This window comes from Podarcis liolepis, assembly GCF_965112155.1.
Source record: "Podarcis liolepis genome assembly, chromosome: 15".
In the NCBI taxonomy this organism is placed as follows: Eukaryota; Metazoa; Chordata; class Lepidosauria; order Squamata; family Lacertidae; genus Podarcis; species Podarcis liolepis.
The window spans coordinates 27,724,575-27,744,666 of NC_139566.1; the positions used below are offsets into that span (position 1 = coordinate 27,724,575).

Sequence of the window (20,092 nt, forward strand, 5' to 3'; positions counted from 1 at the left end):
AGAGCTTGTGCAGAACAAAGTCCCAAGAGGCTGAGTCTACTTTGTCACCAGGATGCCACGCAGCTCACTGGAAACAAAAACAGGTATCAAGTGATTTGTTGCTGCGTTTAATTTGCTTATTTCTTTTCAAGCCAGGCATTATGATTCTCGATCACAGTTAGTTATTGAGCAGACTGGCAAAAATAATTCTTTCAAAGAGAACGAGAGAAATACAGAAAGAGTCCAGAAAGCCTAAAATCAGAACTAAAAAGAAAAAGAAAACAAGAGACAATACAATCAGCTTTGAAGGAAACTAAACATTTCAAATTTTAAGAGGTTAATGTCTTTAAATATACAATTTAAGATTATCAGAGAGCGCTGTTAATAATAATAATAATAAAGGAAAACTCCAGTGCTTTCCTGTCAAGCATTGCAAAGGCAGATAAATATACTAAAAATAGAGAAGTTTTTTAAAAAATAAACAGTGTTTAAGAAATACCTCTTGAAGTTTCAACTGCTCTAGGGATGTAGATGTCTCTGAGCTTATTCCATGGAGGCTGGCAATTTCCTGCTAATAGGCAGGAAGTAAGAGAGATTAGATAAGGAAGAAACTCATTCTGCAATGAAATCATTTGGGAAAAGCACGAGTTTTCTGAATGCTTATTTTTAACTTTTTGTTTTTCAGGGAATACAAGTCTAGCTCGCTTGAGAATCAGGTTTTGTCTCCTAATGCTGAAGATGGCCAGATACTAACTTAAATGTGGCAGGTAAAAAGGGAATTACCCCAGGAGATGGCCCCACAATTAAAAATGAAAGCAAATTAATTTCTTCTTCCACGCTCAAATCAATACTGTGAACTTCTATACCTGCCTTTGACGACCCTCTAGAAGTTCTGGATTACCAGTTCCATCAGCTCCAGCCCAACACGGACATTTTGGGCTACAACTCCCAACCGCCCCTGCCATGCTGGAACAGTCAATATGGCCGTGCTGGTTGGGAACAATGGGAGTCATAGACCAAAACATCCAGAAGGCACCAGTATGGACAGCACAAATTGTGGAGAGCGTCCACATGGAGGAGCCAGTTCATGCAAATCACACTTCCGCGTGAGCCAACTCTGGCCGCAAGGCTGAATCCTGCCAAGAACAGTTGCATTGGGGGGCGGCCACAGCGTGCATGGGAGAGCCCCCCCACCCATGTTACACCCAATTCATCTTCATTATCTTGGTCAGTCTGGGGTCACACACATGGCGGTGAAGGCAGAGCGACTGCAATTCTGGCTGCAGCAGAATCAGTAGCATTCCAGGCTTTCCTTCTGCGGCTGAGTTTTAAAAGATCCAGGCACTGATGGGGATGGAGTGGAAGATGACACCCAGTAACCCCTTGGATTTCCCCCTCCCCTCCTCCCATGAAAAAACTTATCTGATGCACTTTTCCTTTCTGCCCATCTTCACTCTTAAGGTGACCAGGTGAACTGGTCTGCTGAGCCCCACCTGGTGTCAACACGAAGAGCAGCGAGATCAAGTTCCTGGAGGGTGTTCCCTGTGCAAAGACTGCCCTTCCAGACCCTGAATCAGCTCCAAGTTAAAATTAGATAAGGAAAATATATTTTGACCTTGCTGCTGGAAATGGATGGTGGACTGTAGAGCCAGTGTTGACGAGAAACTAACTGGGCTCCAAGGTGATGATCGTTAAATGATGACTCACTTAACGAACCTTTCTATGGCAGCCTTCCCAAACATGGCACCCCGTCCTGGGGTCGGGAAACTCCAGCCTGTGGCTTAGCTCTGGCCTACCAGGCCTCTCTCAAAAGGCTGTTTCTTCAAAACCACACCCAATTATCATATATGATGTGAGCTGCGGAGCAAATCCGCAGCTCATGGTTGTTCCTTTGCTGGCGGAAGCCACATTGATTCAAAAGATTTCCACTGAAACCACGGCTAAACTGGTGGTGGTGGGGACATCATTTTATATAGTAGTTTCACTGCAAACTGAATAGTTTCATTGTGTTACTGAAGTAGCAAAGCACTCTGCGCCAAGGGCTTGGGAACCTCTGCGCAACCGAATTTGAGAGGTGGGCAGGACAACCCACCTGTCAATCATCTGGAGTATTATAATGTCAGGTGACTTGACTGTTTGGTTGTCTTGCAGCAGTGGGGCGAGATATGACTCTTGCCCTGGGTGATGGCTGCTTGTACCACAAGTGACACTAATTCCATTAAGCACTTTCCCCTTAAAATGGCAGGCACAATTGTAGAGAAAGTTGTCTTTGCCATAGTTACATTTCTCCGTAATTATAACTGTTGGGGATTTATATATTTGCACAAAAGGGACGTGTACTGCCTTGAGCGCTAAAACCCAGCTGTCTGTACTTTTGTTTTTTCAAGACACCTATGCAAAAGACAGCGTGCATTTAATAAAGCTCTATCTGGGTAGCCAAATACAGTGAAAACATTTTTTAAAAAATAAATCCATGTGAAATAAATTTATCTCAGACCAAAACTTGAATGCAGAAAAATAAAGGTGTAGGGTAGGAAAAACCAACAGCCACATGGATTCTTTTGCATTGAGATACGTAACTCATAGTTAGGAGTTGGGAAAATATAAATATATAAAATATAACTTTAAAAAAAAACAACTAAAAATATGGTGAGAAGATAAGAATTTCTGTTTTGCAATCGCACTGGTAGAATTGCATGCTTTTGAGAAATCCGATGGGTTCAGTTCAGAAATGGAAGGCAATCTTAAAAGAGAATAAGGGCTGTGCCAGTTAAGGTCAGTTGGCACCCAAATAGTTGCCAACTGACCAGAAAAACACACACCCACTGCAGAGTTCTTCTGCCTTTAACAGCTAGCAGCTTCATCTGAAGAAATCAGCAGGGCAAGGTTTTCACAGCATGGAGATGAACACAGCCACTTTATAATGTCTGCATGCTAAACCCCTGTTAAAAGGCACAGCAGCAGAGGCTGGTTAAATAAGTTGTCAACCTTTAGTTTGCAAACTTGAATTTACTGGCCATTTGCGACACACCTTAATAATTCATCTGCTCTTGAGCAGCTTCAGGACTGAAGCCTAAGGAGAACCACTAATTATGATATTGAAATTTGCAGGTCATATAAATACAAACTGATGCACTCAAATATTAAAAAATGTATTTAAAAAAATAATTCCCATAAACACCCTTAATGGGATCTTAAGGATGCCTTGCTAAGTATCATTTATTCCCAGCTGAACTGAAAAAAGTTATATTTTTCTCATGCCAACCAACACATGGCTATAGGTCGTCTTCCCAAACTGGGTGCTCTCGAAATGTTTTGGGCTCCAAAACATCTGGAAGATGCCAGGTTGGGTGGTGGTGGGTGCCACAGTTTATTTTAAGCCCCTTAATCTAATTGGGGTTAAATTGCTCAATTGTCTTCAAGATCTTACGTGTTTGAGGTGCTAAGATCTTCACAACTTCTGCAGGGTTTTTGGGGGTAGGGGGTGTTGTGCAACATATATTTAAGATTACAAAGACCTTTGGGGGGGTGACTTTAATAAAAACAGTGGAGGGAAAGGGATTACAAAGTCAACCCAGTTTATCCCCCATACTGTAGGGTGCAAATTGTAGAGCTAGCCAGTGGATAGGGGTGAGGGAGGAGCCAGGTGAAATCAGGTGTCTTTGCCCAGACTTTGGATACATATGCTATAATGTTATTGCTTTAGCTAAATAAATTGTTTAAACTGTTATTAAGGAAATGATCCCCCCCCAATAAAGTACAGCAGAAAAGTTGTCCAAATATAAACAGTTAACTTATTAAACCTCACAATAATTTCATAATTATCTTTCTCTGTATTTCTACCAGTATAACCAAATCAGTCATTTTTGATATAACTAAAAACTACTCTGAAAATTTATTATTCCAAACATGAAACCTTCCTCTGGTTGTAAATATTAAGATTATACCAGCAAGAATGAGTCTTTCTGTAGGAAAAAAAAAAAGAGAGAGATTTAAATCAAGTCTTACTGGCTAGCGATTTAGATCAAGTCTTACCGACTAGTGATTTAAATCAATTTGATTTAAATCAAATCCACCCTGGGTAGGAGAGCTGGGCAGGGGGGAATCACATCTGGCAACCAATGCACCCCTTTGGTTCCAGATAGTACATGGGTAGACGAGTCTAAAAAGCCTGTGGCATGTTTTGCTGTGAGTTCCTTATATAGAGTTAACACTAAATAAATTACTTCCAGTAAATGAGTCATCATAGCCACTAGAGGGCCGTGAAAATTTGTGCCCCGGCCTTTGTGCCCCGGGCTTTTTAGACTTGTCTACTCATGTACCAAGGGACGCGGGTGGCGCTGTGGGTTAAACCACAGAGCCTGGGACTTGCCGATCAGAAGGTCGGCAGTTCGAATCCCCGTGATGGTGTGAGCTCCCGTTGCTCAGTCCCTGCTCCTGCCAACCTAGCAGTTTGAAAGCACGTCAAAGTGCAAGTAGATAAATAGGTACCGCTCCGGCGGGAAGGTAAACGGCGTTTCTGTGCGCTGCTGTGGTTCGCCAGAAGAGGCTTAGTCATGCTGGCCACATGACCCGGAAGCTGTACGCTGGCTCCCTCTGCCAATAAAGTGAGATGAGCGCCGCAACCCCAGAGTCGGTCACGACTGGACCTAATGGTCAGGGGTCCCTTTACCTTTACCCATGTACCATCTGAAACCAAAGGGGGGCAATGGTTGCCAGATGTGAAATATATTGGCATTATTTTTGGCTCCCCTGCCCCACTTATTCTGCAGGAACCCATAATCTTTCTTCACCTTACTACTGACTGTACTGGGCCACACTACAGAACCCTCTGTAAGGAGCTGTGGGTGCCTTCTCTCTCCCCCTCTCTTTCCCAAAGTTTGCATTGTAGCTGCTGCTACTGATTTTTTTTAAAAAATAAGCCCCAGCTTTACAAAGAAGCAGATCATACTCTGACAAAATGGCTGGGCTCAACCCTCACATCTGTATTCCCCCCCGCCCCCGGTGACATCTGCTTCAGCAGAATCCTCACAGATGGTGATTTAAAATATATTAAGTTTATATGAGGAACTCACAGCAAAACATGCCACAGCATTAAAGATCACATCCCACGCCCCCAAGAGAAAAAGAGTAAAAGCAGTGATATCAATATTTCGCCACAGTAGTTCATGCGTTGACTACTTCAACACTGGATTACTGCGATGCGTTCGATCAGGAAGCTGCAGTTAGTGCCGAATGCTGCAGCGTAATTGTTGACAGGAGTGAGGCCATGTCAGCATACAGCACCTGGGCTCAGAGATCTGCACCTGCTGTACAATTTGCTACCAGGCCAAGTTCAAGGCATTACTGTTAGTATTTAAAGTCCTCAACAACTTGGGACAGGTTTACCTACAAGATTGGCTTATCTTATATACATCCACTTGACTGTTTCTATCAGTGAAACTGGCACCATTATAGGTGCCACATAAGACACATTCTGCACCTGTGAGAAATCATTTTTTGTGCGCTTACACTTTGGAACTCCCTGCCTATTGACAGCAGGCAGGTGCCTTTGCTGTGCTCTTTCCTGAGCCTGCTAAAAACATTTTTGTTCAGGCAAGGGCCATCCAGAAACCGAAGCTTGATGTATGTTTTAATCTGTTTTGAGCTTAATCGCTGCTTTTAGCTTTTGGATGTTCTAAAGAGTTCTTTTAACTGATAGTTTTATTGTTTCGTAAACTGCTTTGAGGTTGGCTTTTCTCTTTTGACGTTCAAGCAGTGTATACATTTCACGAAACAAGCAAGCAAGCAAGCCAACATGCCTGTCTCGTATGTGATCATCTTTTTACCACTCAGAAAGGAGAAGGGTGGCAGAGGCCATTGGAGCAGTCCAGCTCAATCAGGTCACAGGTAGAGCAGCTAGCAGAAACGATAACCAGCTTGAACGCCCATCGTGTCTTAAGCCTTAGTTGGGCTTTGGAGTCGCCCCCTCCCCGCAAGGAGCTTGCCTCCTCCCTGCGGCAAGTCCAGGGGTGTTTATTGTTCTTCAAATCCAAACAGAAACAGTTACGTTAACTGGGAAAGGAAGCAAGAAAAAACAGCCCCACCCCACCTTCCCCAAAGCCGTGTCACAGTTGAATTGGAGCAATGCTCTGTGTGTCCCCTTGCTAGGAAAAAAAAAAGAAAAAGAAAAGGGTGGGGGGAGCTTCCAATTTTGCTCAGTGCGATGTTCAAAGGTGGGGGGGAGGAACCCACAAAAAATGCGTTCAGCAGCTAACTGGAATTTCCCTAAAATCAAGGAGGGACCTTGAGAGCCCACCTGTTGACATGCAGGCAGGATGAAGAGAGAAAAGGCTGATTGCAGAGAGAAAAGGTTGATCGCCTAGGGCGAGCAGAGCGGAGACAAACGACACAAAGGTAGGGATGAGATGGAGGGGCAGGGAGAGGAGAGACCATACGAGGAAGGGGAGGAGAAGCAGATGACATTGGGAAGAGGGTGGGGGGAAGGAGCGGAGTGTCTCTAGAACAAGTTTACAAGGAGCACGGTAAATTCCAGGTGTACAGAAGAAGGCTTGCATCTCCACCACCTTCTTCAGAGGCTTCCTCCCCATCATCACAGACCCTCCTCCATCCAGTAGTTCCTACCTGACATTTGTGAGGTCTCTCTGACGTGTGCACTTGTTTGATGTGCCCATTCAGATGGTCAGGCCTTGAGAAAGGGGACGAAAAGAGAGATAAGCTGGAGTTAGGTCTGCAGCATCTATTGTAACCAAACACAACAGAGGCTTTCTAGATTGGTGGTTCCCAAACATTTTCGGGCCACCCCCCCCCTTGGTTCTTTAAAGTTATCCCCAGCACCCCCTAACCTATAAAAACAAAGCCTTTTTCAGAATAGCGGTTCACACGACCCAATAAGGAAGATAATAACAACACAATCAAATTCAGAACAGTAAGAATTAACTGCACATTTGTTCCAAATCCAGTTAAAACTATTTAGTTTGATTCAACAAAACTGCTGAATTTGATCCAGTGATACCAGCTTTTCAAAGTCTGGTAGTCATTTACACTTCCATCGCAAGAACAAAATATAGAAACGCAATATAATATCAAACATTAATTTTTTTCCTATACAGGGCTGCCTTCAGATGTCTTCTAAAAGCCAGATACTTGTTTATCTGTTTGACATCAGTTGGGAGGGTGTTCCACATGGCGGACAGTTTGGGAACCACTGATTTAATTGCTCCACAGAAACCAATGGGATTCAAGTTGGACATCAAGAAGGTTGCAAACATAGTAGAGTTATGGAGAGTGAATCTCACACCAAACTCAGTAGGGCGCCCAAATATGCATACGTAGGTAGACAAGATCTCAACATAGTTCTCATAGGTCTTTTCCCATGACTAACCCTTGGTGGACAGTGTTTGAAATTTGCCAGGCACATTTTGCACCCGGCTATCAACCACTTGTGACCAAGTGAAGATGCCTGGGCACCTGGATGGCACCTGACATCTCCAGTAGGGCTGGGAGATACCTGGTTTTCAACATCATGATACATCACCAGTTAAACATTGTGATATATCACAATATCTGAAATAAGGCTAGAGCTATGTAGAGGTGAAAATGGTAATGTCCTGGCAACTGCTACTACTTATGGGTCCAAGCCTAAAACCGATAATTTTTTACTTTAACATATTGTTACAACTGTTATGTTATAGAACTACTGTACCAATAATGTTTAAATAGCACATTTTCTCTAAAATTAAATCTGTAGACGTAATTAGTAGCATAGATATCAAAGGTTCCCTAAAAATTTGATTACATTACTAAACAAGAAAATAGCAAAGTCAGTGTCACACTTTTAGATATTCAAATATAATTCATTATGGAGTCTTAGTTGAATGTATACATCCCACAACACCAGTTCATTTGATTGTTTGTTAATTTTCTTTTCAAAACCAGGCCAAAATGGAAAGAACGGAATGGATACATTTTAACAGAACAAATTATATATTTTTATTGTCAGGAAAATCTGCATTTCTTTTATAAACCAGGCCAAACCAGAAAGGGTGGGTAAAATTTTACAGAACAGAAATTATTAAAGGAAATTTGCATTTTGGCGTTCTCTGCCAATAGAGATGCCCTTTGTATTTGAAGAACGTTGTCAGCTGTGCTGAACACACTTTCAAATGCCACATTTGTTCCTGGGATAGCAAAAAACTTATTTGCAAGCCCCTTCAACATTGCCTCCCCCCTGCCATCAGAGGGCATAGCCATATAGGAGAAAGTGGGGAGCATAGAGAGGTGGAGGAAGACACAGAAGAGGTTCAAATGGCAGAGCAGGGTGTGTGTATTTTTTTCTTTTACTCTGGAGCAACTTGAAAGCCAACAAGCATCTCAAGGCTGTATTTCCCTCCTGCTTGCGACTGGGGAGGGGGAGCCAAAGTTAACATGGGCTGACAGCGTAGGCTGGATTAGTAAGAAACCCGTGGGCTGCTTCTGCCCCAAAAGAAAGGCACACACAACAAACTCTAGGTGTTTCCCCCCTTTTATTCTGAAGCAATTTACAAGACACAATCCAGAGAGAGAGAGAGAGAGAGAGAGAGAGAGAGAGAGAGAGAGAGAAAAGCAGGGAAGAACTGGGGCCATAGCTGTCAACTTTTCCCTTTTTTGAAGGGAAATTCCCTTATTCCGAATAGGATTCCTCGCAAGAAAAGGGAAAAGTTGACTGCTATGACTGGGGCTCGTTCATGGAGCAAGGAAGGAAGCAACTCAGAAGGGAAAAAGTTGAGAGAGAGCGCAAGCGAAGCACTGCAGGGCAGACTGAGCTAAAGAAACATGGGGCTAAAAAATAGTGTTAAATAAGCCTCTCTGCTTCTTGCAATAGTGCCATAGCTCCAAACGAAGCATCAGTTGGGCACACCAACAGGGAGACACAATCACCCCCCCCCCAAACAGTACAGTTTTAAGAAGGGGCTGGCTACAGCTTACAGAAAACGAAGTGTGAAGTGTTGGCTGGGTTAATAATAATAATAATAATAATAATAATAACAATAATAATAATAATAATCAACAACCCAGTGCTTTTTGATGCTGGTTGCTGCTGCCTCACCAAAAAATACCACCAATGGGAGCAGGGAGGGAGACACACGTAGACACTTGCACACCCACAAGCAGTACAGTGGTACCTTGGGTTACAAACACCTCAGGTTACAAACACTTCAGGCTACAGGGTCTGCTAACCTGGAAATAGTACCTCGGGTTAAGCACTTTACCTCAGGATGAGAACAGAAATCGCGCGGCGGTGGCAGCGGGAGGCCCCATTAGCTAAAGTGGTACCTCAGGTTAAGAACAGTCCTCCGGAACGAATTAAGTTCGTAGCCAGAGGTACCACTGTAAACACACACACACAGATGATGGGGAAAATGAAAGAGGGTCAAATGTCAAAGGGAGGTGTCTGACTGTTTTTTTTAAGTTTATGGTTTTATGGGGGGAAAGGGCTCCAGAAGTCTGAACCTGCAGGCTTTCTCTAAGCCAACTACCAGCCTGGCGCCTTTAAGCAAGAGCCTTGAGGGAAGAAGTCCCTGCTTGCCGTTTGGATGGCTGGGGAGACTGGGAGCTAACTGGTTCTCAAAGCTCTGTTTGGTGATATCTGCTGGTCGATGTTTGAATAGTAATTTATAGCAGTGTTTCCCAACCTTTTTTGGGCAAAGGCACACTTGTTTGAAGAAAAAAATCTCGCGGCACACCACCATTACAGCCCTGTGACGTCAGCGTGCAGCGTCACGCTGGGAGGGACGCACGAAAGTGAAAGTTTTCAATTTTTTCCCCTCCCCCTTGCCGGGGAACCTCCAAGCTTTGGGGGTGGGGGGGGGGAGGAGGCAGCGCAGCAAAGCGAGGGACTGAGGGACGGCGGCAGCTGAGGCGGCGGCTGTTGTGGTGGTGGCGGCGATAGCGGGCGGAGGAGGGGGCGGCGGGGCCGAGGTGTCCGGCGGCAGCGGGGGAGGCGGCGGCGGGTGGCGCTGTCTCGCGCTCCTCCCTTTTGCGCGCGCTGCCCCGCCGCCGCCCCATTGGCTGGGTCCTGTCAGCTGATCTTCCTGTGTGTGTGTGTGAGGGGAGAATGGAGAGAGAAACCTCGGCACCACCACCGTGGAGCTGTCCCCGGCTCGACGCGGATCCTCGCCGCCGCCGCCTCTCACCGCCCTACTCGCCCGCCTCCCTCCCACGGCACACCAGCCAACCTCTCACGGCACACTAGTGTGCCGCGGAACACCGGTTGGGAAACACTGATTTATAGCTATATCTTGCTGCTGCAGGAGACAGGGAAGAGCTGGCTGAGGTGCGAGTTAGCAAGGGCTGCACACACAGGAAGAAGCATCGGCTTCCTGGTTTTTCCAATATTGTGATTTTTGAACACCACACACACAACATGTGATAAATTGCGAAGTCGCTTTTTAAAAAAAAACGGTTATCACGATTTGATCTAAAACCCAATATCAGGCGATACGTCAATTTATAACACAGCCCTAATCTCCAGCATCAAGAGCTGCTTGCTGGGAGATCACTGAATCTGGACTGTTTTCACACACTAATACCACATCCTGTAGAATTCTATCTGATATTTTATATGTACTAATGGAACGAATTTCAGGAACCAAAATGCTTTTTCCAGCAGCCTGAGCAGGAGCAGTCACCACTAAGAAAAAGAGGTCGGAATGGGCCAATATATATGTGGACTGTCTCTGGATCGAACGACTTTTGTTCTTTAAGTTCTCAAAGTTCTTAACCTAGCTCAAGGTTGTCATCTCAGCTAGCCAGATGTTTAACTGAGAAGCAATCACAGTCAAATTGAAAAATAAGACGCCCAGCGACAGCAGCAAGAATATTATTGGCAGAAAAATGGAAGCAAGAAGAATTACCAACAAAAGAAGAATGGAGGATGAAATTGATGGACTATGCAGAATTGGATAAACTAACTGGAAGAATTCGAAACCTGCGGGACCAGAGATTCACAGAAGACTGGTGTAAATTTACGGTCTATTTGAAAAGTAATTGTGATGACCAGATTACGTTTGTAGGTTTGCAAGAAGTTTTGTGAGGTAAATTATTTGAATTATTGCAAAAATGTTAAAGAGGTGGATTGTGAGTTAAGATAATTAAAGGCAATAGGAATTTAAGAAATGCAGAAGAAATGATAAACATGGTGGATCATCAGAGGTGCTGATGGAAGTCCAAAAAGATTGTATAAGATGTGAAGCTCTGTGGAATGTATAATAATTGGTATGTTGAAATTAATAAAAATTATATATAGAAAAAAGAAAAAAAGAAAAATAAGATGCCCAAAAATGGCAACTAGACATTCCGTTTTGGAGACTGTAACCTTGCTTTAAGGAGCCATTTGGCACCTACCTTTTATATCTGAGTTTCTAACACTGCTTGGACACAATCCCAAGGCAGAGAGGACCTCAACCTCCATGATACAGCAGCCTTCTCCCTAAAACCTGGGGCCCTACCAATGCTTGGGTCCACAACTCCCACCAGCCCCAGCCTGTATGCAGTTGTAGTCCAAAACATCTGGAAAGCATTAGGTTGGGGGAGGTTGTTCTATAGAACTTTGACACCCACACCCCACTGGTGATAATGTCCGGTCTGTTTTCCTAGCGCCCCCAAAGTAGATCCCAAAACGCTGCTGGTTTTTCCTGGTGGGAAGAAAGCTCGGCATTGTCTGAGGCCAAAAGCTGCTTGGAATGAGATTATCTCCCCCTCTCTGTCTTCTCACAACGGCTTTTCTGTCCTCAGCCAATTACGTGCAGCTCAGCAGAATTCACCCTACAGGAAAGCGAGCAGATAGGGCAGATCCCCAGTTAAGCTGCTCAACCTGATGGGAAAGGCAGGTGAGCTGAAGTAGCCCAACCGGAGGGTCTGGTTTGGGCCTGAAATGCGCCCCTGTGATCCAAGGCTCCTCCAGCTCTGCCCCCCCCCAAATCAGCCCCTCATTTTAAGAGCAACTGTGAATGTTGAAACAGACTTTAAAAACCTTCAACGCACACATACCTGGGAGCAAGTCCCACCAAAAACCGGTTTGCTAACTTATTTCATAGAATTACAGAATTGCGGAGGTGGAAGGGACTCAAAAGGCTTATCTAGACCAAACTCCTGCAATGCAGGAACCACAGCTATTTATTTATTTTTGCTAATTATTATATTACAGTACTTCTAAAAACATTTATAAATTGTTTAATGTTGAAAAATCCCACAAGAGGTATGCAAAAGCACATTAGAAGCAATACTATAAACAATGATAAAACCAGATCATACAACATAAAAACACCATTATTAAAACAGAAATTTGGGGATAACAGGGCCCAACTTTGCATGCCAGGGAAAGCTTAGGCAAAAAACACACTATATCGACGGGGGGGGGGGGGCTGATGCTTCTGGGCAAGTATGGAAAGAACAGTACAGCAATGAAAAGTCAAGCTTTCCCCTGAATCAATAAATTTTAGTCCATTTATTATACAAGTTTGAGGCTGCCTTCTTATATCCACTTACATGGCAATAAGCACCACTGAACCCAAAGGGACTTTTGCATATGCAAAAATCTTACCCGGCCCCCTTGTTGAGAAGCAAATTCCCCTTATTTTATTTGAGGTTCCTGCCAAGGGAATCTGCAGAACTGAAGCCTTCCTTGTAGTCTGCTAAGAATTGCCCTTTTGCAATGCCTTGCCTATTTTCCTTTTCTTTTTTAGGGGGGGAGCGCTAATAGACCTCCTTCCCAAAGCCTCTCCCTCAAATGGCAGAGAATCAATTTTGGGGGGAGTAGGGAAAGAAAGGCAACACCTCTTCTAAAATGGTGTATAACAGTAATTAAAACAGAGGGGGAACTTTATGAACCATCAGAAAAGTCTTTAAGTGGTTGTTTATAATTCCTGCAAACCTACTTCTCTTTTTCAGAAAGGGACCTGTAGGATGTAATGTGCCTTTCTTCTGTATATTTTCAACTAACTAAGGGGGAAAAAACAAACATGTTGATGTTTGAAATCAACAGGTAGCACTTTGCACAACAAAGAGAAGTATGCTTCTCTGCTAAGCATCTGCATATCAAGGTGCTGTAAAAAGGCACACCTACAGAAGGCAATCTAAAAAGCTGAAAATCCTCCTTTCTTAAATTACCATAATCTTGAGCAGTCAACATTTCTGAAAACCAGGAGTGTGGTGCTTTTTTAGAAAGACATAAATTGTCCATAATGCAGTTTCTGTTACTAAATTTCCTCACAAACGAAGAGGAAATTAAGTTTTATTTGCCTCCAGCCTAAAAGTATTACGTACATGCTTTCACAAATAAGTTTCAAACATAAACAATCCCAGAAAAATCTTACCTCTAAATAAAGATAGGTGTTTAGAAAGACTTTAAATACCCTGGTTTTAAATGTACCTTGCTTTGTACAAGTATTATTATCATTTTCAGGAATATAACACCCCAATCTTAACCATATTTACTCAAAAGTATCTTCCATTTGTATCAAATAAATTTACTTCCAGCCTGTGGGTATGATCCCAAGAACCTCTGGTTAATAATAATAATAATAATAATAATGCCTTTATTGTCAATGTACAACCTGTGTACAATGTTAATCAGTTCTCCTGAACTCACTGAGATTTGTTTCACAGAAAGTGCATTTAGGGCTGGAGTTCCACTCACTCCTATGTTTACTTGGTCACCAGGAAACTTCACTGGGTTCAATGGAAGAAAGCAGGTTGAGAGTTGCAGCCCGAATCAGTGTGCACACCTGGTTGATTCAGCAAAACGCCTGTCAACATTTTGTGCCCCAAGTGGTTAAGGCATAGATCAATCTTTACTTTTAAATCCACCCAACGGAAAATGCTCCTTGAGTTAGAGCAAGGTGCTAATAATGTCAAGGTTTCAGGTTTGATCCCTGTGCAGTGGTGTGTTTTTTTTGTAAAAAAAGGGCCACACTTTTTAACAATAAAAAAGAGGTGCTGATACTGCGTACCACTGAATACCCCCTGGGGGGAAAGCACGGCCTGTATGGGACAACTACATATTCCTGTACTGCAGGGGTTGGACTAGATCTTCAGGGTCCCTTCCAACTCTACAATTCTGTGATTCTATTACTTCTGTATGCCTCTGAATGCCACTTGCTGGGAATCACAAATGGGATAGTGGCTTCCCAGAAGGATATGGCTGGCCACTGTGAGAACAGGACAACCCAGGTGGGTTCTTTTTATGTTAGGTTTTAGTCTTGTTCTTATTTGCTGTTCGGTGTTTTTAACTGTTTTTAATTATCTTAAATGCAGATCGCCTTGAGGTGATGGTTTAGAAGGCGATTAATAAATCAAATATAATAATAGTAATCTCCGAACCTTAAAGATCATAAAAAAGTTATGGGTTTTGATTTTTTTAAGTGTCAGTCCAGTTTCAGCTTGCTTACACAAGAAGTTATCTTAAGCAAAATGCTGCCATTGACAAGTCACTGTCTGATGTTCTCTTAATTAAACAACAGTTCAGGTCCATTTGCTGAAGTGATTATTGAACTATAGCCAGAAACAAAACAGGTACCTCTCCAGATGTTTTGGTCTACAGCTCCCATCAGCCCCAGGCAGCACAGCCAGATGCTGGGGTTGATGGCAGCGTGTTTGCACTGGCTGGGGCTGATGTAAGTCGTAGCCCAGAAATATCTACAATGCACCAGGCTGATGAAGTTTGCCTTGGTCAGTGGTATCTTTACGGAGTGCAAACGAAGCAGGATCTTATGCAAAACCAGAGAAATATTGAAGTAGGTGCAACGCCTGGGCTATTTTGTGATGTCCCTACCCAAAAGGGGAAATTAAGAGTGGAGTCATCATATCTGTCTAAGTAAAAATTGATTCTCCCCATGCATTCTCCATCACCACAATAGCGATTTTTGTGAAGGATTCCACCAGTCTTTAGGTTGCCACAACCTCTCTCTTTAAACAAACGTGATTTCCTAAATTATGGAGACCTGCTTTGATTCACAGTCACTCATACGGACAGAGAACACCACGCTGTGGTGCAAGCCACACAGTCGTGTGAATCCACCTTTGACCAACGAAGCTGCCCTCTCCTTCAAGATCAACACACATGTACTGATCTGATTCCAGACGCTTTCTGCAAGCAGACTCAACAATACTTACATCCATGCCCTGTAATTCAAGAACAGGGCTCTATTTCCCTCCCAAACTCCACCAATGTGAGTATCAGAAAATGCTCAGGACACGAAGGTGGAGAATTTGAAGTCCAGGTCACTCTCATAAAGAGAACCTTTGAGAGCCAGGCTCTGGGGAGAATGCCTGCACTACCTGGCCTAGCATGTGCTCCCTAGTGGTTAAGATCCCTGCAGCCCTGAGCCAAATTACTCAGAAGTAAGCCCTACTGAATTACTTCCTAGTAAGGCTGCATCCCTGTGCACCCTAAGCTAAGCAAATTCAGTCCTGAGCCTTGCGGGATTTACTTCTGTATCAACACGTGCATGCTGTTAAGTCACTTTGAGAAGTTCTACACTATTTCCTCAAAGCACATTCTATGTACATTTGAAGCACATGACTCCCCCTGAAGAATCCTGGGAACTGCCGTTTGTTGAGGGTGCTGGCAACGGTAGCCCTGTGAAGGGAAACTGCAGTTCCCAGGATTCACTAAAGTCATGTGCTCAAAATATGTGCGCAATATGCTTTAAATGGATGGTGCCAATTTGCATCTTATGTGGCAGCCAGCATAGGCGGTCTTTTGCCACTACAAACAGCCCTTCCCAAGCATGTGGTGGGCAATATACCTGGGACTCTCTGCATCTCCCCAGCAGGTGTTCTGTCCTTCCACCCCCCCCCACCCCATGTTTACTGCAGAACCTGGGCACCACCTGTGCAGTGGTGGCTCTTACCTTTAGCCTCCACTCCTCACAAAGTTCCACCTAGAACTGCACCCCGCAGCAGGGTGCCCTCCAGATGTTTCGGACTGCAGCTCCCATCAGCATGATGCTCAGGTTAGTATACAATCCGAACATCTGCATGAGGTCATCTGCTGATGGACCTGTGACCTGCAAAGTTCCAGTTTCTGCCCAGATCTTTGTGGGTGTCAGCTAACCGTCACACCAGCCGCCAACATCTGGAAAGTCTTTTTTAATTCCAAACCAATGACCCCAGGGACACCCCCCCTCTTACCTAGAGAAACCTTTTCCGCAGCTCTGGCAAATGTAAGGCTTCCCCACCGACCCATCGTGGGACCGGACGTGATAGGACATCCGGTCCTTCCTCTTGAACCGCAGCCCGCACACAGGGCACGAGTAGGGCTTCTCGCCAGAATGTGACAGCTTGTGCCGATTCAGGTGGTAAACGTCCCGGAAGATCTTCCCGCAGATCTCGCAAGCCACCTGCTTCCTTGTCCGGCTCCGCTTGCGGGGGGCGGCCGTGTCATCCAGCCCGGGGATCCCATTCTCGCCCAGCCTGGGGGGTGGGAGGTCGATGTAGCCCAGCTGCAAGCTGGTGACGCCATGCTGGGCTTCATGCTGGCGGAGGCGGTTGGCATCTGTGAAGACTTTCCCGCACAGGCCACAGGGCAGGATGCCAGCGTCCCTCAGACCCCCCGGGGCACTGAACATCATGGAGTCCAGCAGGTTGGCCTTGCGGGGACGCCCCCGACCCCGCTTGCTGCTCAGAGAGGGGGCGCCAGTGCCAACGTTTTGGAAGGGCGAAGCCAGGAGGGGTGGCGAGAGAGGCCCAGCCACCATGGGAAGACGGTCCACCCCCTGCAAGACGGGCAAGGAAGACTGGGCAGCGGCGGAGAGGGCAGCCCGAGTGGCTTCATCCTCGGGCATGCCGGCGATTCCATTGCCATTGGGGGCCAACCCAGTGCCGTTGGTCATGTCAAGGGGGAAGCCCAGGTCAGTGGTGCCCGCGCCAGGACGGAAGAGCATGATGTCTGGGCGGGTGGCCGGAGGAACCAGAATCTGGACGTTGGACTGCTTGATGACCTCCTGGCAGATATCGATGACAGAGCGCATGAGAAGGAACTTGGCGGCTGTCATGAGCTCTGGGAAGCTCTCTAGGCGCACCACAATCCGTGAGGTGTAGGCAAAGTCCAGGATGTCTCCGAAGACCTTGGAGCTGATGGTGTGCATCTCCAGCTCCCGGCCCACCCCGCCGGGGCCGCCCCCGCCCCCGGGGCCGCCCCCTCCAGCGCCGGTCGCCTCAGCTGCGCCCCCGTCCGGCGCCCCGGCGGCTCCTGTACCTCCGGCGCCCTCAACGCCTCCACTCAGTCCCTGCGCGCTGAAGACCGACTCGAAGTACTCGCTGCAGGCAGCCAGGACGGCGCGGTGCGCGGGGAAGCTCTCGTCGCCGACGCGGAGAAGCACGTCGCAGAAGCGCCCGCCGTTCTTGCGCTGCTGGTTCAGGTTGTGCAGAAGGTCGGCGCTGTGCCGGCTCACTTGGTACGTGTAGCAGCCCGGTGGGGACGGTCCGCACGCGTTGGCACTGGCGGCGGCTGCAGCGGCCGCCTCATTCACCCGCTCCATCGGGGCTGCTGCTGCTGAAGGCTCGCCTTACCTTCCTGCGCCTGCAGCAGCAGGAACGGCCGGCAGGGGGCGCGCGTCCTCTCGTTCCTCGGCTGCTGCGTTCACGCGCTCCCGTCGAGGGGGCTGGTGCGCGCGCCCGTCAAGCGGGGGAGGAGGAGGGAGAGGATGGGCGGAATGCAAAAAGAAAAGGGAGGGAGGGGGGGAACCAGAATGGCGCACGCGCTCCGCCTCGCGCCTTCCAGAAAATCCCCGGGCCCCGACGGCGCCGTGTGTGCGCGAGCGCGCCCAGGAACCGGAGGAGGAGGAGATGGAGATGAAGGCGGCCCCGTGCGGGGGTTGTTGCAATGCAAATCCCAAATACAATTGCAAGATTGGAAGAGAAAGCGAAGGCAGGAAGAACAAAAGGCCGACGGCGGGGGAGAGAGAGAGAGAGCGCCCAGAGGCCGCAGGAGCAGAAGCAGCCGCGGCGGGCGGGCAGGCAGGCAGGCAGCCCCTTTTCGCCTCTCCCCCCGGGCGAGTTCCTTCGCGGCCGCCACGAGGCGCTGCAGCGGGAGCGGGACCGCCGAGGAAGCTGCTGTCGATGCTGCCGGTGGTGCTGGACGACGAGGAAGCGGCGTCGGTGGTGGCTCCGGCTGTCTTTTTCTCTTGGCCGCCGTCGGTGGGAAGTTTTCGGGGGCTGCCGGCACGCTCCGTCCGCCCGCCCGTCCCCCTCCCTCGGTGTGTGTGTGTGTGTTTGGAGCGGAGGAAAGATGGCAGCGGCTGTACTTCCTCTTGCACTTTCACCCCTGGGGGGGGAGGGAAAGAAGGAGGGGGGGCCGGCAGTCCCGAGGTCCCCCCCGCGCTGCAAAAAGGGGAAAAAACGCGCTCCGGCAGGGGGCTGCTGAGCCGGCCGGGGCCTCGGATTGTGGGGCGCGCTGCAAACTTTGCTGGTTCTTCTTCGGCGCTGGCGGCCCCCCTCCCGATGTAGAAAGGGACCCCCCCGCGCCCGCTCGCCTTTTCTCTCCCTCCCTCGCTGCAGCCACTGAAGCTCTTCCCCCCTCCCTCGCTTCCTGCCCCCCTCCCTCCCCGCATCCGCCAATGCAAGAGCAGCCAGAGGCAGCAGGCCGGCCCCCCACCCCACGCCACCACCCAACCCCCCCCCTTCCTGGCCGCGGGGGCTGGGGGCTGCTGCTGCAATTGCAGCCGACCTCCCCCCCCTCCCCAGCACTGATCCGCCAATGCCGAGCCAGCAGCGGCAAGGGCCCCCGCCCCAGGCTGAGCAAGGACGGGCTTGCCTGGATGAGAGTTGAACCACCCCCCCGCCCCCCACCCGGTCTAATGGATCTAGGCTGGAACAACTGGGTGGGGGGCGGCTTGCAGCCTGAACTCTCCTCCCCCAGTTGCTCAATGCAGATGGTGCAATTCAACCCCCGCCTTCTCTAATTCCTGTTAAAGCCCCCACACCCAGCCACCCCTCCTTGTCTCTTTCTCTGATGAAGGTGATCCCTGGAGGGCCGCCTCGGAGCCGCGCCTGGCCTGGGCGAGGGGTGGGGGGCGCGCGGGGCGCTCCCCGGAGGCGCGGGGCTTTAACCCCCGACGGACCCAGCCGCTGGTTCCCCTTCCCCACTACTGCTTCCCACCTATCGGTGCACCGCGGGGCTGGGGAGGGAGGACTTGGGCGCCCATTTGGGCCCTCCTTGGGGGTCGTAGCGCACCTGGAGCGCTTGATGGGCCTCGGCGGGGCGCGCCCAGGCCGCTCCCTCGGCGGCCGCAGAGAACACTGATGGGCCAACAACCCCATCATCGCCCGACGGCTCGGCCTGAAGCTGCTTGATGATTTCCCTCCACTTGCAATTCCTATCCGGCTCTTTTTAACGTTTTATAGAAAATAATTCCGGTATCGGAAATTACTATCCCACTGAAATTGTCTAAATGTTTAGCCTGGCTGGAGAGGGGAGTTGGCAACTGAGTCTTACCAGTTTCCAGATCCAAGCCCGCTTCCATCACTGCAAAATTATAAATGGAAAAAGCCTTCAGTGAATCCTTTTGATCCCACAATGGGCATTCCTTAATTCAGGCACGGGGTTTTCTCACTCTGTCCTTTGTGTGTGTTTTCTCCCATTCAGGCAGGTGCCTAAACACATGCAAAACTTTCCCTTTAGCCAGAAAAAAGAAATGCCACTGTGGGAATTGACATGCAAATGAGCAGCAAACCTGCCAACCCCCACAGAGTATCCTAACATGTCATTGAAGGCCCCATAAAATACCTTTAGCCATCCATGTCCCCAGGTCTCTGGAGTCGCTCCTCCAATCGCCCTGTTTGCACCCAAGCTGGCAGGAGCAACAATCGTGTAGATTTGTCAAGTCTCGCTTTTTATTCCAGTAATTCTTAACGGCACAAAGCCCACATCAAACCTGTGGCACTAGGCGGCAATGTCCTTTAAATCTACTTTTCTCTTTGCCGGAAGCAATTACTGTCACAGAAATAAAAATTTACTCAGATATAGCAAAAGCATTATTCATATTTAAACAGGTGGTATTTCATGTGGTTCTTGGAGCAAAATAGAAGGGAGAAATTGACACAGCTCCTCTAAATAGAATTCATTTCTCTC

At 47.6% G+C, this 20,092-nt stretch overlaps 1 protein-coding gene across 8 annotated transcripts in view; it reads right to left on the bottom strand.

Moving 5' to 3' along the window:
- The window catches only part of PATZ1 (POZ/BTB and AT hook containing zinc finger 1), a gene marked incomplete at its 5' end in the record, with an annotated part of 33,065 nt that extends 15,564 nt beyond the window's left edge, over nucleotides 1–17,501 (bottom strand). For 3 of the 8 annotated variants that reach the window (XM_083478594.1, XM_083478592.1, XM_083478590.1), the window contains 3 exons: nucleotides 479–550; nucleotides 6,604–6,667; nucleotides 16,153–17,501. In XM_083478594.1, the coding sequence (XP_083334720.1) occupies nucleotides 479–550; nucleotides 6,604–6,667; nucleotides 16,153–17,501 (1,485 nt within the window). The remainder of the gene's footprint in view (nucleotides 1–478; nucleotides 551–6,603; nucleotides 6,668–16,152) is intronic. The other 5 variants (XM_083478596.1, XM_083478597.1, XM_083478593.1 and 2 more) reach the window with 2 other exon arrangements.
- Nucleotides 17,502–20,092: the final 2,591 nt, after the last annotated feature.